General features: G+C 35.9%; 7 protein-coding genes across 7 annotated transcripts; 4 read left to right on the forward strand and 3 right to left on the reverse strand.

Moving 5' to 3' along the window:
• Positions 1–10: 10 nt before the first annotated feature.
• On the reverse strand, positions 11–1223 carry MONOS_8583 (putative Mannose-6-phosphate receptor). Its single transcript, XM_067879006.1, has 6 exons — positions 1096–1223; positions 831–1033; positions 692–770; positions 473–611; positions 330–407; positions 11–236 (listed from the first exon to the last, which is right to left on the reverse strand). The coding sequence occupies exons 1-6, from the start codon at positions 1212–1214 to the stop codon at positions 159–161; spliced, it is 696 nt and encodes a 231-aa protein (XP_067722113.1). The 5' UTR covers positions 1215–1223; the 3' UTR covers positions 11–158.
• A 451-nt stretch (positions 1224–1674) lies between these two features.
• On the forward strand, positions 1675–6776 carry MONOS_8584 (pre-mRNA-processing factor 39). The gene is made up of 6 exons (XM_067879007.1): positions 1675–1837; positions 1980–2118; positions 2173–2260; positions 2319–2481; positions 2586–2891; positions 3191–6776. The coding sequence occupies exons 1-6, from the start codon at positions 1706–1708 to the stop codon at positions 6701–6703; spliced, it is 4341 nt and encodes a 1446-aa protein (XP_067722114.1). The 5' UTR covers positions 1675–1705; the 3' UTR covers positions 6704–6776.
• A 40-nt stretch (positions 6777–6816) lies between these two features.
• MONOS_8585 (uncharacterized protein) lies at positions 6817–7592 on the forward strand. The gene is made up of 4 exons (XM_067879008.1): positions 6817–6882; positions 6942–7075; positions 7136–7263; positions 7322–7592. The coding sequence occupies exons 1-4, from the start codon at positions 6830–6832 to the stop codon at positions 7514–7516; spliced, it is 510 nt and encodes a 169-aa protein (XP_067722115.1). The 5' UTR covers positions 6817–6829; the 3' UTR covers positions 7517–7592.
• Positions 7593–7882: 290 nt separating this feature from the next.
• Positions 7883–15952, reverse strand: MONOS_8586 (uncharacterized protein). The gene is made up of 9 exons (XM_067879009.1): positions 15692–15952; positions 15491–15580; positions 14912–15427; positions 14688–14807; positions 14497–14584; positions 14110–14275; positions 12331–13936; positions 12057–12146; positions 7883–11750 (listed from the first exon to the last, which is right to left on the reverse strand). The coding sequence occupies exons 1-9, from the start codon at positions 15884–15886 to the stop codon at positions 8292–8294; spliced, it is 6330 nt and encodes a 2109-aa protein (XP_067722116.1). The 5' UTR covers positions 15887–15952; the 3' UTR covers positions 7883–8291.
• A 1537-nt stretch (positions 15953–17489) lies between these two features.
• On the forward strand, positions 17490–19822 carry MONOS_8587 (putative DHHC-type zinc finger family protein). Its single transcript, XM_067879010.1, has 5 exons — positions 17490–17768; positions 17829–17923; positions 18017–18187; positions 18310–18715; positions 18960–19822. Exons 1-5 carry the CDS (start codon positions 17502–17504, stop codon positions 19551–19553), a joined length of 1533 nt encoding a protein of 510 aa, XP_067722117.1. The 5' UTR covers positions 17490–17501; the 3' UTR covers positions 19554–19822.
• MONOS_8588 (uncharacterized protein) lies at positions 19814–21658 on the reverse strand. Its single transcript, XM_067879011.1, has 4 exons — positions 21419–21658; positions 21327–21352; positions 21186–21251; positions 19814–21115 (listed from the first exon to the last, which is right to left on the reverse strand). The coding sequence occupies exons 1-4, from the start codon at positions 21624–21626 to the stop codon at positions 20171–20173; spliced, it is 1245 nt and encodes a 414-aa protein (XP_067722118.1). The 5' UTR covers positions 21627–21658; the 3' UTR covers positions 19814–20170.
• Positions 21659–21798: 140 nt separating this feature from the next.
• MONOS_8589 (putative U-box domain) lies at positions 21799–24767 on the forward strand. Its single transcript, XM_067879012.1, has 7 exons — positions 21799–22147; positions 22229–22483; positions 22554–22637; positions 22912–23520; positions 23860–23957; positions 24193–24361; positions 24482–24767. Exons 1-7 carry the CDS (start codon positions 21826–21828, stop codon positions 24538–24540), a joined length of 1596 nt encoding a protein of 531 aa, XP_067722119.1. The 5' UTR covers positions 21799–21825; the 3' UTR covers positions 24541–24767.
• Positions 24768–25039: the final 272 nt, after the last annotated feature.

Below are 25039 nucleotides of genomic sequence, written 5' to 3' on the forward strand. Positions count from 1 at the left end.
CCCTTTTTGCTTTTGACCCACAATTTGATTATTGAGTTTCGAAAAAACTGAAAATCCTCTTAATTGACGTGTGTGACATGAAAATGCAATAATGAGAAAACTCAAATAAAACCACTATCATATTAGCAAAGTTTTTGAACAGAGAAAAAGTAACTTTTTTATTTCTTTCCATCCTCCATTTTTCCGTAGTGCTCTTTGCCACGAGTACAGGGAGAAAAAATTAAATTAACTCCATCCTGTTTATTACAAAATCGCGAATTATTCGAGAAAAAATTTAACCATTTAATGAAAAAATTCAATTTAAAAGAAAAGTTTATTGGATAACAAACTTTAACCAGTGACGGAATTTCTGCCCAAAAGTAATAATTAGGAAATATTGCCCTGCCTTTTTTACCCAGGACGCAGAACTAAATGTCAAAAAATTAATGTATGAAGAAAGAACAGAACTTTCAATTGATGCAAAAATTCAAACTGAATATAAAGCTCCAATAATGATGTATAATATAACACATCCACCAATCCCGATAAGCGTCCATGTCCCCCAACTTAAAGGTATTGGCATGGGGCAGGCTTGGGGATGGTTCCATGTAACTTCGAATGAATCACTATCTCTAAAAAATGAATAATTTAATTAAAAGATAGAAAAAAAAAATAAAAATAAAAATCAGAAATAAGGTCAAATATAGAATACGTTTGAACTGCTGCTCTGCTTTCCTTTTTTGAGCATTGGAAAAAGATTTGAAAGTCTCCTCCTCCACGTGAATTGATATCTGAATTGTTTCAAAAAAAAGAAACATAAATTTTCCTTTTGGAATAATATATATTCAAACAGCTGAAGTGAATTCCTTTATGTTTTCCAATAACTGTATGATCCTCTGGTGTTATTGAAGCAACTAGCCAGCATTGATCCTTTGTAACGTGTACAGCAACTTGATATTCGTCTGTGTTTTCGCATCGAGAAATTTTTGTAACGTCAACACTTTTTCTAAAATTCCAATACAGTGACGTTTCATTTACTGTATCAAAATAATATCTTTTAAAAAAAAAATGAACATTAATTATTCAATGAAAATAGATCACAAAAAGTGTTCAAACGGAGATTTGGCAAGGTTAGTAAGATCATAATCTCTTTCATCTATCCTGAAAATATCCTTGTTTTTCCTCGAAGCCGTAAATACATGCTGAGTAAATAACAAAAACAAAATCTGTAACATTGCTTCTGATCAGAAAATATAACTTTATTCATTCACTAATGAAAAAAAATGAAAGAATTTTTCATATGTTTTTTTCATTATATTCAAACAAATATTTTTCTCAAATTTGTTATATATCAATGATTTTTTGTTGAGTTAGTTTGTCTTCTGATGAGAAGAATGCCGAAAATTTTTGATTCAATTGTTGTGAAATCATAATGCAAGAATAATGCACCATATATCGAATGCCGTTTATCAATTTTAAGCTGTCGGAAAACTGAAATAAAAAAATAAAAGATGAAGTGATCACTGAAGCATCAAAAAGTCTGATTTGGTAATAACAAACATCATTCATGACAATTTTATATCCTTCTTTCTGAAATACTCATATTTCTCAAACCTGTTGCTGATGTGATTAAACGAAACAACAACTTATTTACTTCTTAATTTTTATCATAATGAAATAATTACAATTAGGGACAAGGATCAACATACGATCACAATTAAAAAGAATGCTGAACGAATCAAATAAAACTATTGATGATTCAGCAATGAATAAAATTAAGACTTTGAAAGACAGCATTACCATAAATCCACGGTCCCCCAAACACTGGGTTGATCTTGCAATATTTGTTGAAAAGCAGGTTTTTGCTTTTTATCAGCTTTCTGTTTTTTAAATTTTCCAATTTCATGTTGCTGCGCTATCTTTTTTGTGAATAAAATCAATAATAACGAAAACACATCGTATTTGCTGAATATTCGATGAAAATTTTACTTGTTCGAAAGGATGACTTTTCTTTAATTAAATCCGTTTATGATGAATTTTTGGGAAAATTCCCGTTTTGCGTTGCATATTGGCAATTATACGCGCAATCTGCTTTTAAGCATGTTGGAGTTGGAGCTGCTCGTGATATTTTTGAACGAGGTTTTAAACGATAATTTGAATAAGTGTTATGTTTTTCTTTTATTGATATTATAGGCGTATCATATGCTTGGAATAGCTGTGAATTATGGATTGCATACATATCATTTGCAAAAGAACATTTTGATGTTGAGGAGCAGCGATTGTATACTTTTTTAAACACTTATTTTAAACTTAACAATTTTTGAAAAAAATATTTTTAGAATTTTTCAAAGAGCTGTTATTTATTGCGGAAAAACAGTCAGCGCAAATTGTTCGTTAATATGGACACAATACCTAGAATTTGAGGAGCAAAATGGAAACATGGAGATTGTTGCCAGAATATATGCAAAAATTTTTAAAATGCCATTGTTCCAGCTTGAAAAGGTTTTTATTTTTTAAGATCAACAATATTACAATTTATAATGAAAACATTTTCATTCTTTCAAATATTTTTGTCATTAACAATCACACACCCCTAATCATTCCAGTTTTATTCAAAATTTGAAGAGTTTTCACCAAAATGCAAAGTGCACCAGCTGCTAACACAAAGCGAAAAGGACGAAAAAAAGATGAGAAAGGAAAATGGTGAGAGCACAAAATTGAAGAGAGTTAGCAAAGAAGAAGAAGAAGAAGAAGAAGAAGGAAAACAGAAGGAAGAGAATTCGGAAGGTTCAAATGAAGGAGAAGAAAACGAAGAAGAAAAAGCACTGAGAGAAGAAGTGATGAAGCAGAGGAAAGAAGACTACGAGCAGAGTCTGGCTGAGCTGAAGGAGAGGCTGGGGCATGTGTCACAAGTGTGAAACAAGACGATTCTTTATTCATTGTTACTCATTTTATTTTTCACTTTTGTTTCTTTCTTTTCTTTCTTTTCTTTCTTTTCTTTCTTTTCTTTCTTTTCTTTCTTTTCTTTCTTTTCTTTCTTTTCTTTCTTTTCTTTCTTTTCTTTCTTTTCTTCTCTTCTTCTTTTCTTCTCTTCTTCTCTTCTTCTTTTCTTCTTTTCTTCTTTTCTTTCTTCCTTCTTTTCTTTCCATTAAATTTTTATTATTTTATTTTATTATTCTTATTTTTCATTTTATTTCTTTTTCATTCACAGATCAAAAGATTCTTCTACAACTTCACTACCCTCCCTGCATCACAGATAACAGCATGGATGGAGTTATTCCTATTTGAAGTAGAAACACATTCAAAGAACTGCAGCAGACTAAACAATGAAAGAAAAGAGGTTCTGAAGGAGATATTGCGGAGGAGAAAGAGGAAGGCGGGAAGAGGAAAGAGAGAAGGAGAAGAAGAAGAAGGAGAAGAAGAAGGAGATGAAGATTATCTTCGTCGTGTGCAGTTTGTGTTAGAGACAGAATTAATATCGCTTCATGAGCCGAATGTGATTCTACGTGAAATGGAAGAAGGAGAAGGAGAAGGAAGAGAAGGAGCAGAAGAAACACAGGGAATTGACAGCAGTTTGGATGTGACGAAGAAGACGAAGCAAACACTCGAAGCGAAAGAGGCAGCAGAAGCAGAAGAGAGAAAGAAGAAAGAAGAGGTTGCTTCAGCTGAAGAAGTTATGACGCCTTCTTCTTCTTCTTCTTCCTCTTCCTCTTCCTCTTCTTCCTCTTCTTCTCTTTCCTCCTCTGATCTCCTTTCCAAGCTCGCCAGCATTCACAGAGAACACACAACGTCTTTATCCACGCTTCTATTCCATTTGATGTCCTATCTCATTCCTCTTGCACATTATCCGCGGTTTTATCTGTATGCTGCATCGGCTGTGGAAGAGGAGGAGGAGAACTGGATTGGGGGCGTGTGTGAAGAGATTGAAGAAGAAGAAAGAGAAGAAAGAGAAGGAAAAGAAGGAGAGGAAGAAGAGAAAGAGAATGAAATGTCTATGAAACATTCTTCAAAGATATCTCTGTCGAAGAAGAAGATGACGAAGAAGCAGCTTGTGGAAGTGTATCGTGCTTATATGAATGAATTGAAAAGGAAAGAAAGAAAAGCGAGCGAAGGAGAAGGAAAAGGAGAAGAGAAAGAGAAAGAGAAAGAGAAAGAGAAAGAAATGGAAGAAGAAGAAGAAGAACTGAAGCAATGTGTGATGAAGTTTTTGAAGAATTGTTCTTCAAAATCAGCAAAAGAGGAGAAGAATGAAGAAAAAGAAGAGAAAGAAGAAGAAGAAGAAGAGAAAAATAAGAGTTACAAAAGCAAAAGAAACAAGAAGATTCTGACTGCCTTATCTCGTCTGTGTGTTCCAGCATTCACAAAGGAAGAGATGGAAGAGCTTGGATACACTTCATCATCCACTCAAAATTCTGTTGTTTCTTCTTCTTCCTCTTCTACTTCCTCCTCCTCTTCTTCTCTTCTTCCAACTCCTTTCTCTTTGTCTTCTCTTTCTTCTCTATCTTCACTTTCATTTCCCTTCGATTCCTTCTCTTTCTGCTCCTCCCTCTTCTCTTTCTCTTCTCTTCTTTTGTTTGCACACAACGCGCCTTCTTTCACATTCACAGCGGCCGATTGGTTTGAGGAGAAAAGCAAGCCATTTCATTCATTGTATCTGCTGTCATTGACATGTGGGAATTGCAAATGTGAATGCGAATGCGAATGTGAACGTGAATGTGAGGGAAGAAATGAGAAAGAGAAAGAGAAAGAGAAAGAGAAAGAAGAGAAGAATGAAAGCGAGGGTGAAAAGAAAAATAGCATTGAAGGCGATAATAACAGTAATGGTGATGCAGCAGAAGAGGAGATGTGTGTTGAAGGAGAAGTCAGATTGAGTGTGTTGTGTGCGAAAATGGGAAGAGAACTGAGGAGAAAAGGCGAAAAAGGAGAAAAAGGAGAAGAAGAAGCGAAGCTGTTTGTGAGAGCGGGAAGGATGAGAATGAGAAGGGTGTTTGATTATCTGAAAGACGAATATTTGAAAAGCCTGAGAAAGGAAGGAGAGAAAGAAGAAAGTGAAAAAGAAAATGAGAAAGAGAAAAAAGAATCAGAACAAACTGCACAATCATCATCATCATCATCATCATCATCATCATCATCATCATCATCATCATCTTCTTCTTCTTCTTCTTCTCTTTCTTCTTCTTCTCACTCCTTCCTGTCATTTTCTCTGTTGTATGTACGTTTTCTCCTCTTCGACTGCTGTGATGAGTCAAACGCCTTCCTTCTTCTTCGCTTTTTGCTATCAATTTTCCCTTCTTCTTTCTCTTTGCTTCATTTCGCCCTCAACCTGTCTTATCTGACAGGCTGGGCGAAGAGATGCTATGGAAGAGGAGAAGAAGAGAAGGAGAAAAAGAAAGAGAAGAAAGAAGAGAGGGAAAGAAAGAGAGAAAGAGAAGGGTTTGATCTTATTGACTTGAAAGAATTTGGCTCAGTTGACTCTCCCTTTTCGCATCTGTCTGTGGAAGAGCTGTTAGATCTTCCAACGCTCCTCTACACCATCACTTCATCTTCTGCACCTGTAAATACCTCTTCTTCTTCTTCTTCTTCCTCCTCCTCTTCTTCTTCTATTTCCTTGTCATATCCTCGCTATCTTTCCCTTCTCTCCTCCTCTTCTTCTCTTCTCTCTCTCTCTCTTCCATCTTCTTCTTCTTCTTCTTCCTCCTCCTCCTCTTCTCTTTCCTCCTCCTCCTCTTCTTCTCTTCATTATGGCCCTTGGTCCATCCAGCGTGACTGGCTCCTCACCCACTCCATGCACACCCCCATCCTCCCTCTCACAAACATCTCCAAACAATCTCTTCTTTCTTCTTCTTCTTCCTCTTCTTCTTCCTCAAAGGGAATAATAGACTCAGCCAATGCTCTTGTCCCCCAGATTGCTCCAATGATGATGCCTACACAGGGAATGGCTGGAATGACAGGAATGAATGGAATATCTCCTCCTCCTTCTTCTTCTGCAGCAGCAGCTGCTGCTAGTGCGATGATGATGATGCCACAGGGATTTCCTGGACTTCCAGCAGGCGCTGTGGGAATGCAAGGGCAACAGCAATCTGCTCCTCCTCCTCCTCCACCTCCTCCTTCATCTTCTGCTTCATCATCACCTTCTTCTTCTTCTTCTTCGACTGCTTCAAACATACCTGGAAATGCAATGGGATCAATGCCCTCTATGCCCTCTATGCCTTCTATGGGAGCACCTTTCTCTTCTGTTCCTTCGCAGTTTGGTGCTGCTTATACAGGCGATATGGCTGCTGCTGCTGGAATGATGGCAGGAATGGGGCAGCAGATGATGCAGCAGCAACAGCAACAACAGAACGCTCCTCCTCCTCCTCCGCCGCCTCCTCCTCCTTCTACTGCTCCATCAAGTGGATCAAGTTCAACTTCAACATCTCCTTCTTCTTCTGCTTCTCCTTCTTCCACTACTGCTCCTTCATCATCATCATCATCATCTTCTTCTTCTGCTTCTTCACAAATTCAGCCAGCACAAGCAGCAAATGCCGCATATAATCCTCAAGACTACTATGCACAGATGGCGTCGTGGTATCAGTCTCAGATGGCTATGCCTTCAATGGGACAGATGAACGCTTCGATGCCTGGCGTACAATCTGCTCAGCCTGCTTTACAAAACCCTCAACAAGCACAAATATTTGATTACCAGCAGTATTATGGAATGAATCAGATGTGGGGACAGCAGTGATTTTTATACATTAAACATTTGCTTATTTTAATTTTAGTCATATACTTTTTTAATAAAACATTAATATTATAAATGCGTTATTTTTCTTGTTTGATCAAGTTATATAATAATATTTTTTGAATATATATGATGGAACAGCCTGTATTTCAACCACCGGATTATTCCGTATATTTCAAAAGGTTATATTAAATTTGTTGAATTTAGTGTTTTAATTATTTGAAATGTGGAAAATGTTCAGAAAACCACTTTCACAACTGCGCGAATTGTCGGAGGACTATGATTCTTATATAGCGCATATTCAACAATCATCTTCTTTAAATGATGCTGAAGCTAAACTTCACGTTTTGAGAAATGAGTGCAATGATTTAATAGGTCGACTATATTCAACTTTTTTAAACGCTTAATAATTATTTCTTTTAATTAAAAATTCAGCAAGAATTGACAATGACAAGACAAAATTAGCAGAAATGGATTCTCGAATCACGGATAAAAGATTAATTTATGAAGAGAAAAAAGCTGAATTTACTGCGATCTCAGAAGAAATGAATCAACGAGTGAAGGTTTGTTTTCTTGGAAAATAGAATCTTTGCATTGATATTCATGTATCTAAACAAATAGGAAATAAGACAAAATTCGCTAGCCACTCGTATTAACAGTGAAATCTTAAGATTAGAAAAAGAGTTGAAAAAACCACTAAATTCGAATGCAGAAACTCAAGAATTCCAGGAATCTTTGGAAAAGTATATGGAAAATCAACAAAAGTTATTAACATTAAAGAAATATTCGACATTAATACCATCTTCGCAATTTTAAGTTTCATTTTCTAATTTTTTGAGAAAGATTATATATTTTTGAAGATTTAACTTTAAGAAATTTAATGTTTATTGCATACGCTAAATATTTGTTCAATATCAAGTAAATAAAAAAAGTGGAAATAACGAATGAATTATAAAAAATCCAAAAATGTCCCTGTCCGGGATCGAACCGGAGACCTTTAGCGTGTAAAGCTAACGTGATAACCAACTACACCACAGAGACCTTAGGAAAAAAATTATTTTGATTTTGTATATTCAGATATTTAAAATTGATGAAAGTCTTTATTATTTGTAGAATTTTTTTTTTGAAAATGTTTTGAAAAGCACAAACTGCCTGTCTTTCTGTCAAGGGTAAATAATTTTAAGAAAGCGAATGGGATTATGAGTTAAAGAACAAGAACAGGAGATGATTTCGCGTTCTCAAATAACAATAAAAAATAGATTATTCTTTTCAAACATCGCATATTAACAAAAAAGCGAATGAACATTTTTATTTTCATCAAATTTAAATATTTTCTAAAGTGTGAATTAAAAAACATAGGAACATTTAAAAGATAAATTAATTTGATTAACATTAAAAACTACTCAAAAAAAAAATAATTTTTTAAAATATAAAAAAATTTCAATTTAATAAATTTAAATCATGACAAATTGCTCAGCTTTATCAACACATTCACGAGTTCTAATCAGAAACAAAAAATTTATGTGAAATGAAAGTTTCTTGAATAGACAATTAAACAACAGATTTCTTTTCGGAATTATTCTTTATTGTTCTAGCTTTCATCAGTTTTATGTTCTGTCTTTTGTTCCAAAGCCTGCTTTTCCTTCAACAGCTGAAGTTGAAGCTGTCTGAGTCTTTCTTTTTTCTCTTTCTTCTTCTTCTTCTTCTCTTTCTTCTTCTTTATCCTTTCTTCTTCAAGTTCGGCACTCGTTGGCCCTGCTCCTTCCGTTTCTTCTTTTCCCTCTTCTTTCTGGTCTTCTTTCTTGCCTTCTTCGCCTTCATCTTTTTTCGTTTCTGATTTTTCACCATCTTCCTTTTCTTTCGAATCAATTTTCTCTTCCGCATTCTCTCCACTTCCTTCTCCACCTTTCTTCTCCTCCTTCTTTTCATCTGTTTCACTCACTTCTCCTTTGCTAATTTCAGTTGATTGCACTTGCTCACCTGATCCGCCTTCTTCTTTAGTTTCTGTCGCTTCTTTTTCAATCTGCATCAGCTCATTCGCAGCGACGCTTGCATCCAAGTTGTTTTCAATCACTGGCATTTCATTCGAAATCTTCAACACCTCTTCCACATCCACTTTTTTGAGCTCTGATTCATCTTGTTCTTCCTCTGCTTGAACTTCTTCCTCATTCTTTCTTATATCTTTCTGAGAATTTGCTTCTTTTTCACTATCTGCTTCCTCAACCACATCCGTTTCATTCCTCTTCTTGTCTGAGGATTTCTTCGTTTTAAAGCCATCTTTCCCACTTTCATCATTTTCAACTTCTTTGTCTTCTGACGTTCCATCCGAAACAGCAAAAGTCACTTTTCTTTCTCTTTTTCCTTTCTTTTCTTCTTTGTTTTCCGCATCTTTCTCAGTCTCTCTTCTTTTCTTGCTCTTTTCCTGTTTCATTTCCCTTTCTTCTCTCTCTTCTTGCTCATCCTCTTTCTCGTCCGTCCTCGTCTTCTTTTTCTTCTTTTGGCTGTTTTCTTCATCTCTCTGATTCTCTTCGTCATCTTCATCTTCTTTCTCGTCATCCTTATCTTTCCCTCTTCTCTCTCCTTTTGTGCTTTTGTGCGTGCGAACTCTCTCAGAATCTTCTTTTTTGTCACTTTCATTCCTTTTCTCGCTCTTCTCGCTCTTCTCATTCTTTTCGCTCTTCTTCGCCTTTCTCTCTTTTCCTTCTCTCATTTTCGCTTTTTCCTTTTCCTCTTCAGTCTCATCCGACTCCTTTTCCTTCTCCTCCTTCCCTTCTCTCCTCTCGTTCCGATGCCTCCCTTCCTCCTTCAACGGCTTCAGCCGCGTTGGCTGCGAAGACCCAGCAACAGAAGCAACAGAAGCAGAAGTAGAAGCAGCCACAGCAAACGAAGCAGCAACAGACGGTGGACTCTCCCTCCGCTGCGACTGCGGTGTGTACAAAGCTTGTGTGTTGGGAGACATCAAATGCGACCGGCTGGTTTCGCGTGTTCTTTCTCGTTCTCTTTCTCGTTCTCTTTCTCTTTCTCGTTCTCTTTCTCTGTCTTCTTTCTTCCCTCTTTCTCCTTCTTTTGCTTTTCCTTTAGACTCTGTTCGATCTTTTCCTCTTTCTCTTTCTCTTTCTCTTTCTCCATCTCTGTCTCTGTCCCTGTCTCTATCCCTCTCTTTCTCTCTGTCTCTTTCCTTCTCTCTTCCTTTCCCTTCCCTTCTCCTCTCTTTCAACTTCTCCTTTTCCTTCTCAAGTTCTCTTTCCATCTCAGCCAGCCTCTCCTTTTCCCTCTCAATTCTTTCGTGTTCCCTTTCAATCTCCTTCCTCTGGTCCACAAACACATCCCCCCTCAGCTGAAGAGTCAGCAGCTTCGTCTCCTTCTTCTTCTCTGCCAGCTCTCTTTCCAGTCGCTTCACATCCTTCTCCAGCAACCCACACTTTGCATCCAGCTCGCTGCCCCACTTCCGGACAGCGTTCATCTGCTGCTCTTTCGTTCTAATTGTGCTCTCCAGCTTCTCCTTCAGCAGCGAAATTTCTGCTGCCTGCTGCTGCGTGGTCGTGACAAATGGGCGCTGAGGTGTTGGCTGCTGCCTCGTGTGAAGTGGGCGGGGTGGGGAGACAGACAGCAGAGAAGAGGATAAGGAAGAGGAAGAAGAGGAAGAAGAAGAGGAAGAAGAAGCAGAAAAAGTTTGTGAAGTGCTTAGGGAGTTAGTGTGCTGTGGAGAAGTGTTTGGGGGAGATAAAATGGGAGAATGTTCCATTTTGTGCGGATCAGACAAGAAAGGTGATGGCGAAATGTCAGAAGAATCAAAACTTGAAGATATGTTACCTTCTTTCTGAAGAAATGACTCTGAAATGGATTGGTCAAGACCTTCTTCTTTCTCTTCCTTTTCGAAATCTCCGTCTTTCAATTGCGTTTTGTCCTTTTCCTTTCTGAATGAACTTGTCAAATCTAATTCTTTCTCTCTTTCTCTTTCAACAGAAACCCTATCCCTCTTTAATTCTTCTTCTTTCATCATTTCCATGGCTTCTTCGAATGAGTCTCCCATCGCATCCTTCAGCACGCTCAGCAATTTCTCATTCTTCTTCTTCGTTTTCTCTGCAACGACTGACAAATGAACATTCCTGCGGTCAGAAGACTGGAGCGATTTCGACAACTCAGCATTGCGATCCTCAGAAATACGCAGCTTCTCCTTCAGAACGCGGATATCTTCTTTCATTTGCTCAATTTTTTGTGGTTCTTTTTCCACTTTTTCGTCTTTCTTCTTTTCTGTTCTTTCGAACATTTTAATTGTGTTTTCAAGGGTTTTCTTTTCCTCCTTTAATTGTTCGATGGTTTTATCGCGAAGGCTAATTTCATTCATGGCTTCTGAGCTTGAAATATGATCCCCAATTCTTCTTTCAAGTTGCTTTTTTAATTTTTCTACTTCTTGAGTCAGAGAGCCGATGATTCTATGTAAGACTTTTGGATCATACTCACTTTCATAAACAGGAATTGTCAAGTTTCCTGTTGCGGGAATTGGAGGAAGGGTAATTCTTCTGTTTGTATCTGTTGTTCGATTTGCTTGCTTTTGAGTTTGTAGCGCACTTTTTGGTGTTATTGCAGTTCTTTTTGATAATGTCACAGGTTTCGAAGAAGGTGAAGGTGCTGGAGTTTTGGATGTTGCTTTGACTTTAACAACCGGTAAGCTTGTCTTTTCACTCTGTTGAGAAGATGGTTCACGAGGTAATGCAGTTGGAGAAATTGCAATATTTTCTTTTTTATCAGAGTTTGGAAAAGCAAGGTTATATCCCAAAGCTTCGATATCTGATTCTGTTGGCTTAAAAATTCCTGAATACTGAGGCCTTTCAATCTTTGATTCATCATCTTCAAGCAAAGTTTCAAAGTGAGCAGCCGGAGGTGTCAAAGGTTCATGAAAATCATATGCTGTTTCTTCTGGATCTGATTCATCGTTTATTTTTGTGCTTATTGGTTGCAATTCTCGCTTTGGAGATTTTTCTTTTGTAGTTGTTCTATTACGAGTCTGCTTTATCATGAAAACAGGGTTTTTATGATAGTCAAACCGCTTAAAGAATAATTTTTGGGATAGATCATAAAACTGCGAAAATGATTAGAATTCTCTGTATTAATTTCCGAAACAACGAAAAAAAAAAAATTAATATAACAAAAATACAACAAGAAAATTTCATTCTAATAAAATAACTCGACATAATATACGTCTACATTTTAAAAAATTATGTAAAAAAACCCCCAAATTCATTCACATTACATGAGACTGTGAATGAATATGGCGAGGAGAGACAGATAGCGGAGGAAGCTTTAAAAGGGATTCAGCGCTTTTGATGACTACGGTGTCTCCTCGTGTGTATACCGAACATGTTGAAGGATCATCAATGAGCTTCAGCAAGATGTTCGATGTTAGCGCGCCTTCGTAAAGATAAGAAAAGAAAGAGGAAGGGATCTGTACAATTTAAAAGTTATAAGCAGAAGAAAATGAAAAGAAGATAAGGAAACAAAAACAGAAACAAACAGGCAAAAGTTAAGAAGAAATGACAAATTGAAAATTGTGGAAGATTTATGTCAAAAAAATTTATTTTAAACAAACAAACAAAAAAAAAAAATCCTCGCATCCTTCTTCGTCATACCCACTGCTTCATGATCTTCTCATGCTTCACCTCATACAGCGCCCTGTCTTCCCTAAACAGAATAGAATATCTGATGATGCATTTGTTGCTCTCTTGCTCTTCTCTTCCACATTCAGCTGCATTTGATTCATCTGCTACCTGAAACAGCGAGCTCCCTTGCAACCTTTGCTGGCTCTGGTAATCGTTATAATCTGGATAGCCTTTATAGTCTTTATAATCGTGACATTCCTGATATTCCTTATAATCCCTGCCATCTCTATATTCTTTCTGATATTCCTTCTGTTGCTGCTGCTGAAAACGATGATTATGCTGCTTCTGTTGCTGTTCCTGTTGCTGGTAGTGTCTGCTTGGGCTGCCCAGATGCCTCGAGCTCTGCGACAGATACATCGGCGGCGGAGGCATCGAAGACGCACTGGCAGACTCCGTTGTGCAATAGCTATTATGCTGCCGCCCCTGCCTCGGAAGAAAAGGATCTGTTATCCCTTCTCCTTCAGAGGCACCAAAACCAACTTCTGCTTGAATTTCTCTTTCTCTCTCTCTTTCTCTTTCCTTTTCTCTCTCTCTTTCTCTTTCTTTCTCTCTCATCTGCTCTCTCTCTTGTTCTCTTCTCCTCTTCTCCTTCTCACCCATCTTCCCAATCTCATTCCTCCTTCCTCTTTTGCTTTCCTTCCTCCTTCTCTTTCCAGAAGGCGCTATCTGTTCATCCTGAATTGAGCCAACTGAACCAAAAGGCGAGTAACCTGATGATTCAGAGGCTGAGTCGATGAAATACCTGCTGCTGCTGTTATTATTATTGTTATTATCTTTATTATTTATATAATTACTATTATCTTCATTATTATTATTATAATCATTATCATTACATTCTTCCTTCTGATGGCAGACTTCAGTCTCAATCGCTATCTTTTGCTCTTCTTCCTTGCTGCTCAAGCAAATGTTCTGCTCAATTTCTCTTTTGATACATTCATCTGCTTCTTTCTCTGCTTCATCTTTTTCTTTTCCCTCTTTTTTTCCTTTTTCTCCTTCTCCTTCTTTTCTTCTCTCTTCTTCTTCTTCTTTCCCTTCTTCTCCTTCTTCTTCTCTTCCATCTATTTCCTTTCTTTTCATCTGATCAACCTCTCTTTCTTCGTACACAATTGGCTCCAGCAGGCTTTTCGTGTCGTCCCTCGGAGTAAACATCTTCTCCTTTGGCAATGAAACATCTGATTTTTCAATGAAATTATTATCATTCAATTCCGTTTTTTGATTCTGTTCTCCTCTCAAAATGTCTTCCCGCCTTATTCTTTCTCCCAAAAGACGTCTTTCGTCAAAAGTTTCGCTTCTTTTCGTTCGCTTTGCAATGTTCATTTTACTTCTGCTTCGGCTGTCATCCAATTTCATCATGTTTCCTGTTGTTGCCATGCTTTCCCTTTCCCTTTCCCTTTCTTTCTCTCTTTCTCTTTCTCTTTCTCTGCTTCTTCCTTCTTTTCCCTCTCTTCCTTCTCTTCCTTCTCTCCCTTCTTTCTCTTTCCTCCTCTCTTTGAAGCTGAGCGTGTCAATGATCTGCTTCACTTCCATTGGACAGACCATCTCCCGACCATTCAGAACGGATACAAGACAGCGTAATCTGATCAAATACAAAAATAAAGCAAACAAATAAATAAGAAAATGTATAAGAAAATAAAATATATTAAAAAAAAAATTCAAAAAAATTTCAAAAATGAGCATTTTCAGTATCCAAACAAAAATTTCTTTTCTTCTTTCTCTTTTTTCCTTTTTTCTCACTCTCCTTTTCCATGCCTCGCTTTCAGTCTATTATGCAGATGCAGTAGCAGTGCGTGTCTCAAAAGCGATAGAAGAAAAGCAAAGCCACTTTCAGTCACAATCACCACCACTTCTCCCGCATTCTCATCTTCCAAGTCAGGAAGATTGGTGCCAAAGGGGCCATCAACAAGGACAGTTGTGCCTGAAAGAATATGAATGAGTGAGTAAATAAATAAATAAAGTATTCAAGAAATTGACATTAAATAAAAAAAAAACATACAAAAAAGAAGTTGGATAAGAAAAATTCAATAAAAAAATTCATCAATTGAAATTTAAAATGCCCAGCATTGAAACAAAAAATCCATTTATCTAATCACATTCTATTTTTCCTATTTCAATTTCAGGAATTAATTAATTGCGTACCTGGCTCTGCCAAAAAGTCCATTTGACGGGTGAAATTTCCGTTTCCTCTTCTGACAATAAACTGAAGGTCTTCATCTGTTGGTGCAGACTAGAAAATTAAAAAAAAAATTAAATAAATAAAAAATTGAAATAAAAAAGATTTTTGTCAAAATATGAACAAAGTTGATTAATAATCCTGAAAATTATCACACTGCAATTGTGAAGTAATTTGGAGACAGCCACTTTTTCTGTGTTTTGACGCGAATTCTGACAAACTGACCAGCCTGTCTTCTTTCCATCTGCTTTGACGGGCGTTGAGGATGATGAAGAACCTTTTCATAAGAGAATTAATCGAAATATTCAACAAAGAACAACAAGAGTTGAATTATTACAAAGAAAAAAAATTGTTTTATCAATAAATATTCAAAGAACATACAATAGAAAACATCCTCTCTGATATCCAATATGAGTCCGTGACAATCCAATGCGGATCGTTTCTTCCACCAGAAATGCACCGGCAAGGCAACATTCTTCTTACAGAGTCCAACACACTCACCAGCCAGATGAGCAACAGATACCCCACAACAACCACATGTAAAATCGGATAAAACGGTGTCGTGTCATCAGTCGCGATTATCCCCAGGCCGCTGTGTGTAAACGCAAAGTAGAGAGCATGCAGACAAATACCCAAGCTCAGTGGATAAACAAAATAGTGAGCCACTTTCCACACAATCCAAGGAATGCCAAGCCTCTGGCGCGGCAATTGGCGATAGACAGCCATGATGCAAATAATAACCAGCACAAGAGAAAAATAGCGAGCAATGACAACATGGACTCCATCTGTGACGTCATAAAATAGTTTAAAAAATTTGTTCCATTCCTTATTTATATGAGGTGTCCAGAACATTGTGAGAATGTGAGCAAAGAGGAACAGAAAAAATACGAGCACAGACTATAAAATGAAAAACGAAAAATTGAATTAACTTTACCAATAACATTCAGTTTAAATTCAAACTTTTCTGTGCATTTTCATAAGTAACTGAAGACCAAATATTTTTTCAAGCAACGTTGGTGCCACACCAGTGGATACAGCAAAAACTATTAACTTGAAAGACAAAAAAAATTTAGGCAACATTAAAATCATTTTTCATTGATAAAAAATTTTGAAGTAAAAATTGGTAAAGATTTCAACCCAAAAAGTGTTTAAAAAGCAAACCGAAAGTGAAATGATTCCAAATAGATCAACGAGTTGAATAGGGATATTTGCAGGCTTTCCGAGGAAGAGAAAAAAGCAAGAAATAACTGGAAGTGCAAAAACAAAAATGACTAAAAATTTACAAAATAAATTGTTTAGCCGATTTCTCCTTCTCCTTCCAGGATGGCGAAGATAATTGAGATACGGGAGCTGCATGTTTGTGAAGTGTTATTTTTGTTTTAAAGAAAATGAGCGAGCCAACTCAATTTGTTAAAATAAAAATGGGGAAGAAAGATCATAACATAAAAAAAATCTGCTTTTCAATGAAAATTAAGCCTTTTGAATTACTGACTGTTGTATTTTGCAATATAGGATTTGGAGTTGTAATTACTCTTGTTTTATGGATCATCCTTCCAGCGAAATACGCTTTGGGAACATTTAATTACATTTTTAACGCAATATTAGCAGTTGTATTAGCTTCTTCAACGTTTTATTTTTACAATAAAGCATTTTTTGTTGGCCCAGGAATTGTGCCACATCAGCCTATTCCTGATTCTCTTCTTTCCGAAATGGAAGCAAATCCAAAAAATGGAGACAAATTTTCAAATGTCTGCAAGTATTGTAATTCTTTAAAACCTCCAAGGGCACATCATTGCAACATGTGTGGTAGGTGCATACCAAGGATGGATCATCATTGTTTGTGGATTGGGACTTGCGTTGGGAGAGACAATCAAAAATATTTTATCTTTTGGTTGATATTTTATTTTGCTGGTGCATTCTATTTATTTTTGCATTCTCTTCCGCTGTTGCGCCATCCACGAAAATTCAATTCACTTTGGAAATATAGTCTCGTTGTTCAAACTGCAGCAATTGCATTTTCATCAATTGTTTATTGTGTCGATCGTTTGATAAGGCAATATTTTAATACCACACAAAATATGACATCTGTTGAAAGAGAATTTGCTCACACGCAGAAAAGTACAAAAGGTATTCAATATGAAAATCCATTTAATAAAGGTAATTGGAAAGACAATATGAAAGAGGTTTTTAATGTTCAATCAGAAACAAGGTGTGAATGAAAACAATACTCGATTAAATAAAACCAATTAATTTTCATGAATTGACCTTTTTATTCTTAGATCCAGATTTGTTGATAAAGTTGTATAGAAACTGTTATTTCATCTTTCACTTCATTCTTCATAGATTCTTAACACTTCAAAAGTTCTTTTCAAACTTTGTGTAATATATGAAGGCCTTTGCGCAAATTATCTATTTGGCTTCTGGAATACTTTGTCTTTTACTATCAAAGCATCCATATTAAACAATCCAAGAATGATGACATTTTTATTAAGATATTAAACATTTTTAACCACTTCTTTTTTATGCGGCAAAGAATTTGGGCAATAATAATGAATTACACGTTGCAACACAAGCATTATCGCAAAACACGCAAGACCTACACAGCATCCAATTAAATCGGCAAGAATATCCATCCAATCAAGATCTGAATCAAAACAAGCAAAAATTCAAGAATGAAAGATTTTAAAATGTATACAACCATATAAACATACATCTTCCATCAAGTATATCGAAAAATTCTTTTATAAATCCAATGACCATTCCAAAGATAAAGGAAAAAATAGAATATATAATAATTCGCTTTCCAGTTTGCCCAAAGCACAAAAATAAAAATAAAAGAACGCCAAAAGTTATTGTAGTTTCTGCTAGAAAATGAGCAATTTTATCCAATCCAATCACATCCATAAATTGAAAAAACGAGTAATAACTGGTGATTTAAGATCAATATTGTCCACAATATAAAAATTCGAAAATGGGGTTGGCTGCAGCAGCCCTTTTAACAGGAATAATATGCTTATTTTTATCATTTCTAGTTGTATTCCTTCTTGGAGGAACAAGAGCATTTATTGGGACACCATTGAATACATGCTACAAACTTTTGATGTGCCAATCATCTGAAGACTCTTCAACTCAACGCCGTGGAAAAAGAACCGTTGGAAAAGCACAGTCCAAACAAGATAACTCTTGCATGAATAGATTTATGAACTATTTAATGAATGAAAAGAATCCAATCATTCAGGTTTTGTTGAGTTTTTGTTTACTCTTTTCATATTCTTCATTTGTTTCTTGACTTTTGAAGATATTTTATGTTTTACTAGCTGCAGGACTCATTTTAGGATGGTTTATATGCGTGCTGCCTCGAGTTCCGAATTTGTATACTTCATTTTTTGAAAGGTTAGATAATTATTTCAGATTTTGCAAAGGAGGAATTTTGTTTTCTGTTATTTTTAATTTTAATTTTAATTTTTATAAACAAAACTATTGAAGTTTCATTTGCTTTTCCTTTATTGTTGGAGCGGTGGGGTCTTACATAATAACTTGCAAAAAGGATCCTGGATGGATTACAAAACACAACATTGACAAGATATTCCAATGCTTCCCATATGATAACATTCTATACTCAGAAAAGAAAATTTGCCCAGTTTGTAAAATTGAACGGTGTGAAAAAGTATCCAATTTAATTTAATTTAACTTCATTTTTTAATGTATTTACTAAATATTTCCTTTTTTTTCGAATCTTGATTTTTTGAATATCTGCTGTATAAAATGAATTGTTGTAGTCCTCCTCGTTCGAAGCATTGTTCTTTGTGTGGACGCTGTGTTTCGAAGATGGACCATCATTGCCCTTGGTTTAACATCTGCATTGGAGAGTACAATTTCCGCTATTTCCTGCTGTTTCTGTTTTTGAATGGGATGGCCTCAGCCTACATCTCTGTCACATCTCTTTCAGTGATCAGAGATTTTATGAAGCGAGCGAGGCTGCTGGAGCCTGCAAGGACGTTGAAAATCAACGGGCAACCGCATCCTGTGACAAAAACGATGCTTTTACAAATACTCATATTGGAATTTCCTGGCTGCTGCTTGCTTTTTGTGTATGCAGCACTTATTGCGTTGCTTGTTTTCGGGTTTTTGGCAATGCAATTGACATCATTTTTCAAAAACGAGACCACTGGAGAAGAAGCAAAGGTTTGCACATACAGAAGAAAGAAAGAGAAAGAGAAATGAATAAAGAATGCTTTTTTAAAAAATCAAAATAAATTAAATAAGAATTATTCTTTTTTAAATTTATGGATTTTCTTATGCAATTTCATTCTTTTCCTAATATTTATGTGGTAAATGCGTTATTACCATTATGCAATTCCTTCTAATTAAACACTTTGAATTTCAACAAATCATTGTTTTGCAAATTATCCTCTTTCTTTCTTTTTAGTGGGATTCAATTAAAAAACGGCGTAAGGCCACGCAGCTTCTGCTGAAGATGGACGACCAATGCCGAAAAGAAAAAGCAGACAAAAAGGGAAATAATCGCTCAGACAATCAGCAAAAGATGAAGTCCAAATCGAAAGATTCAGACGAGCAAGAAGTGTTCAAGCCGCTTACAGAAAGCGAAAGAAAAGAGATCGAAGCCGACTTGAGTGTGAAGCTGGAGAACAAATACAGCAAAGGGCTGATCCAAAATGCAATGGAAGTAATTTCTCCTCTTTCGCTGAGGGAGAGTCCGCCAGTGTTTGATGAGCATTCCAAGCTGTGGTGGGGAAAAGCCAAAGCAGACAACGAGAAGGAAGAAAAGAAGCAGCCAAAGTCTTCCACGTCATCTTCAGCCTCTTCTCGCCTGGCATGGGGCAAGGCGCATCTGCCGCTTCCTGCTGGCTTTTTGAATCGCCCGCTGTTTAATGCTGCTCTCCAAAGACGAAACAAGATGAAAGAGGAAGAGGAGAAGAGGAAAGAAATGAAAGAAAATGTGCAGAAGACGAGGAATGCGAGCAAAAAACGAGTGGTTGAATTTTCAAGGGGAAGGATATGATCTTTCTTTGAGAAGGAACAACAGAATTGAAATTGCATCAAATTTCTAAAAAAATGCTTATTGCTCAACACATCAACACTTGCACTAAGTCATTGTACATTTCATCACACTTATAATTTGCATATATCATTTTGTCTTTGCTGTTTCTTTCTCTCATGTTCAACTTAATTTATCACACATATTTTCGGTAACTTCTGTGTTATTCATTTTAACAGGGATAATGTTGTTCGCTTTTGAACAATAAAAAACAAAAAAAGAAAAAAACTTCTAAGATCAATCTTTTTCATGGCTAAAGTGTATTTAAATTGCTTGAAAGTGAAGAAAATATCAAAAAAAAAAAGAGAGAATTGACATTGCCAAATATTCATCCTCTTTACATTTCCAAAACAAAAAGAGTGAAACATTGCAAAAATTTAAAGCGTGTAAAACAAGAAAAGAAAAGAAAAACAATGGCAAAAAAATTAATGAAATAAACAAGGCCAAAAAAGGAAGATAACAAGATCATAAAAATAAAGGCTTAGTTTTCGTTCAAAATCCACACGAAAACGAAAGTATTCTATGGATCAAAAATTATAATTTCATTTCATCTTTTCAATAAATGCTCTTTCCACTTCATTTTATCTGTTTTCTGCATGTTCTGCAGCGTGCTCGGCATACTGGCTGAACTTCACGTTCTTATGACACACGTCACATTCAATCTCCACATCCTCATTCGTCCCTTCATCCATCTTTCCAGCCATCATCCCATAGCCCTGCATTCCTCCTCCTCCTCCCATCTGCTTAGACGAAGGTCCAATGATCCTCTCAGTAGGTCCGCCCAGCGAAGGGATGGGCGGGCGAGCCTGAGGACCTGACGGTGATGAACCGGGGCGCGGGTATCCGAGCATTGCCGGGTTGGAGATCACAGGAACGGAAGGGGAAACTTGCGGATAGGAAGGCATAGATGGGATAGATGGGATAGATGGGATGGATGGGATGGATGGAATTGAGGGGATGGAAGGGATGGAGGGGATAGAAGGAATGGTTGGAACACGCGCAGGCTGCGGCTGAGAGGCATACGGGTTTTGCTGTGGTGGTGAAGCTGAAGGATAAGAGTGGAAAGAAGGAACCGAGGACATCTCAGAAGGAGATGTCATTGGATTGCGAGGTATGGAAGGTAGTTGTGGAGCGCTTGGCATTTGAGGTTTGATTTGTGGATGCGATGCACCAGCTGGAGGATACGACGATGTAGGAGAAGACGAAACGGAATAAGGATTTGGAGGCATAGGATATGATCCCATCTGGGACGGTGGAGATGAGGACATGGATGTTGGATTCATTCCGGGAAATGAAGGCTGGTTTTGAATCTGTTGGGGATTATTGTATTGTTCATAAGGAGAAGAGGCAGATGGATTTGTTGCAGTAGGAACGCTTGAAATATCCTCAGGTGCAGCATCCCCTTGAGGAGGATATGCGTGAAATCCAACTCCATCATCAACATCTTCATAAGCATTTTCACCCTTTGAATAGTCTGTCGGATTTGCTAATTTACTCTGCATAAGATTGGTTATAAGATCTAAGCGCTATCGTTTCCATTTTATTTTTCGAAAAATGAACATAAAGCTCTATAAATAGAACAAGTGTTATGCAAACATGCTTTATATCCCCAAACTCTTCATCAACATGCTCATGGAATTGAGCATCGTCTGACGGAGGTTCCTAGTAGCGAAATAAAAATAACAACAATGGATAAAGAATTATCTTTTTGGATGTTTACACTAAATAATAGAATACAGTTAATTTATTTTGTATAAGTACAGCTTTTTAAATAGTGGAAATCAATAAAGAAAACTATAACATATCAAGAAAATAAATCCCTCTCAAACCTATTTTATTTGTCAAAGAATTTGCTAACTGAACATTATCAATGCCATTTGTTTGGTTAGTGTTCAGCTTTTCAAATATATCTTTCACAATAAGTGTGTACAACGTTTGCATGAAAGATTGAAAATCCGGATATAACTGTGAAATTATTTCGATTTTGTCCTCTGAAAATTCTTCTGGTGGCAAATCAACGAACGAGAACCAAGCCATTGCTTCAAGTGAATCTATTCAATGTGATCTTTTCTATAACTTATATTTTCATATCCAAGTCTCAATATTTCAATTTCAGAAAGCGGCAACTTTCTATTTATCAATAATTGGATTAAATGCTGAAAAAAACAAATACAGAGACTCTGAAATTTATTATATTTTATGTGATCAAGACTGAAGATTTTTTCTTCAAAGAAAGATGGCTTCTCAAAGTTCTTTTATGTCCTCTTTTTTTTATCCGTGCCCAACTTGGGAAGAATATGTTCACCAATGTTCTGGCTTTGCGGAAGATAACATTAACTTTATATTCAGTCGCTCGTTTGCGAACAAGATTGTCTTTTGGAGCGGAATAGTGAAAACCATTGGAGCAAATTTTGTTACAATATTGCCTAATCCACCAGATTTAGAATCTGAACATCCAGTAATTATTTTAAATCTTAAAGAAGAACTTCTTTCAGGCTTCAAGTACTATTTTGAAATTGGGAAGCCAGTAACTTTTGCTGGAATTCTTGTAGATTATGGTAAAGAAATTAAGATTCTTTTTGATGGATATTTTAGCTTTATTTATAAATCAATGTAAAATATTTTTGATTATTTTTGAGGCAAACATTCTCCAACAGTTCTTGATGCTGTTCCACGAAATATTGCACGCTCAAGCATTTTGCCTTTATCATACGCAAAATTTAATTGCCTATTTGGCCAACATGCTCAAGAAATGGCAGCTTTGGCATTCGAAAGAATGTGGAAAGGAAAGAAAATTGTTCTTAATGGTCAATTAATCAATTTCGAAGATTGCTTGTATCAGTCCAGACGCATGGTTGGAATCAATTTCATTCCACATGGAGGCTATCTCAATGGTTTGACTTGCTTCACAACTTTTTTTTCAAAAAAAGAATTTAATCAAATTTGTTTTTTTATCAATAACAGAACAAGAAGAAAGAGTTAAATTGCTTATTCCAGCAGAAAATTATTCATTGATTGAATTTTGTCGAAACAGGAAAGAAACAAACGGTATGTATCTGCTATCTTATTTGTTTTTCAGCCGAGTTGTTTGTCAAAATTATACTAATTATAATGGAGATTTTTGATAATATAAAAAGTTGATATAAATATGTATTCTTTTCATGCTTTTGCAACGTTTTTTTTTTTTTTTTTTTTTTTTTACTTTTTTTTTTTTTTTTTTTTTTTTTTTTTTTTTTCCATTCAAATTAATGTTTTCTTTCATTCTTCTTTTTTTTTTATACTTTATTTCTTTAACGACTTTGTGTGACTTGTTCACTCTCAGAATATGAAGTTCTTTGCCAATGCCTTGAGCGCGGAAAACCTCACCTGTTTCTGCTTTGTTCAGTGACAAATTCCTGTTCTTTGCGTTCCTCTCCCGCAAGCAAATATTTTAATCGTTCTTTATATCCTTCCCCTCTATCTTCCACTTTCTCTTCTTCATTTTCTTCTTCTCCTTCATTTGATGCTTCTGCTTCATTAAATGAATCGCTTTCCTCGTTGGCTATGCTGACAAACAGACTGTCGCAAGCCTGCTCTTTAGCATCCAACGCCTCGTCTCCGATGCAGCCTTCGCTTTCTTCTGCTTCGCTTTCTTCTTACCCGTCCCAGTGGTCTACGCAAAGCCAGACGATGCCCAACAGCAGCACAATGCCGTATCAGCCTGCGCAATACCCACCAGTCGCCCAGGTGCCTCAGATGCCTCAGATGCCTCAAATGCCACAAATGCAGCCACAAATGCAACAAACGCCACGAATACCGCAGACTCCACAAATACCTCAAATACCACAAATACCGCAAATACCTCAAATACCCCACATCCCCCCGTCTGGCGCAGGAATGCAGATGGGAATGGGAGACGAGCAAAAAGACGAGAAGATATATGAAACTAAAGGTTTGAGAAAGAGATGTTCAGATGGAGTTGATAGTGTATTGATATAAAAATAATTTGAAAAGATGTATATGTAATTTTTTTAAAAAAAAAACCAAATTAATGAAAACAAATAACAATTGTTTTATTGAATTAAAAATAGATGAAAATGCTTTTCTCATTTCTTTTGAAATATGGAGGTGGAAATTTTCATTATTTTTTTTCATTTTTGTTTTTCAATATTTATATCTCATTTTTTCCCCTGATATTTTTAATTCTTCTGTTTATTTTATTGCTTTGTGTGAAATGCGCAAATTATGTGGAATGATTGATTGACTGATATCTTCTCTATGCCTTTCAAAGTGGAGGCGCCTCGAACACCAACCCCGCCTCCGGAGTTTCCTCCAATGACGATTGAAGAAGAAGACAAAAACGAATTTTTGTGCAATATTTCAAGAATGGTGTGCATGCTATCACCGGAATTTGATGCTTTGAATTGCTATTGTGAATGGATTTCATTATGCTTTGCTGAATGTTTTTTTCTCTTTCAAAAATAATAATGCTTTTTCTTTTCTTTTCTTTTCTTTTTCTTTTCCAATAAATATTGCAATCTCGATTTATTTTATTTGTGAATTATATTGCATTTTTATTTTTCCATATCTTACTTTTTTTTTCTGATATTACCACAATATTTAGATTATGCTCGATCCTGTTCGTCTTCCAAGCGGAAAAGTGTATGAAAGAGAACAGCTTATAAACATTGTAAAAAGCTCGGGGGTTTCACCTGATACTTTTGATGCATTGACCGAAGAAGAGCTAAATGATGTGATGAAGCCTGACGAAGAACTGAAGCAAAAGATACAAAGTTTGTCTTTCATACAAATATATAAATGTTTTTAAAAAAAAATTTTTTTTTCCCCGTAATTATCAAACATCCTTATAAATTTACCGTTTGCTGCTTTGAAAAAAAAAAATGTACGTTCAGGATATCTTGCTTTGTACCCTCACAGGCATCCAAATGCAACAAAATCAAATGATGAATAGAAGATTTTTATAATAATGTTATATTGGAAACATTTTTATTTAAATGGTTTTATTTTTTGTGGTTTTCTTCTGTTCTTTCTTCATCTTATTTTTGGATTGAATCTTTTTCAATTTTCAATGGAATGTTGAGGCAATTAAGAAAAGAAAAGAAAAGAAAAATGGAGCTGATGTAAAAATTTGCAAGTTGAATGAGAAACTGCTTTTCTAACAAAATGAAGTGCAAATGAAGAATTATATCACCTTTTTCATTATATTCAGAAGCAAAGAAGTATTCATTAGCAAATTTCTATCGTTGCAAAAAAAATCTTAATTGGTTAAACTTCGATAAAATTATGCTAATAACATGATGAAAATACGAGAAAAAAAATGACAATAATTGACGTTTGAAACGTTATTGAAATTGTCAAATCTTCTCTTTTTATTGCGCTGATAATGTTATGTTTCTTTTCCAGTTCAAAGCCATGAATGAGCATTTTTGTTCCTTTTGCTCAAAGATTCG

Source organism: Monocercomonoides exilis (assembly GCF_001643675.1).
Source record: "Monocercomonoides exilis strain PA203 chromosome Unknown scaffold43-869231, whole genome shotgun sequence".
Classification (NCBI taxonomy): domain Eukaryota; phylum Preaxostyla; order Oxymonadida; family Polymastigidae; genus Monocercomonoides; species Monocercomonoides exilis.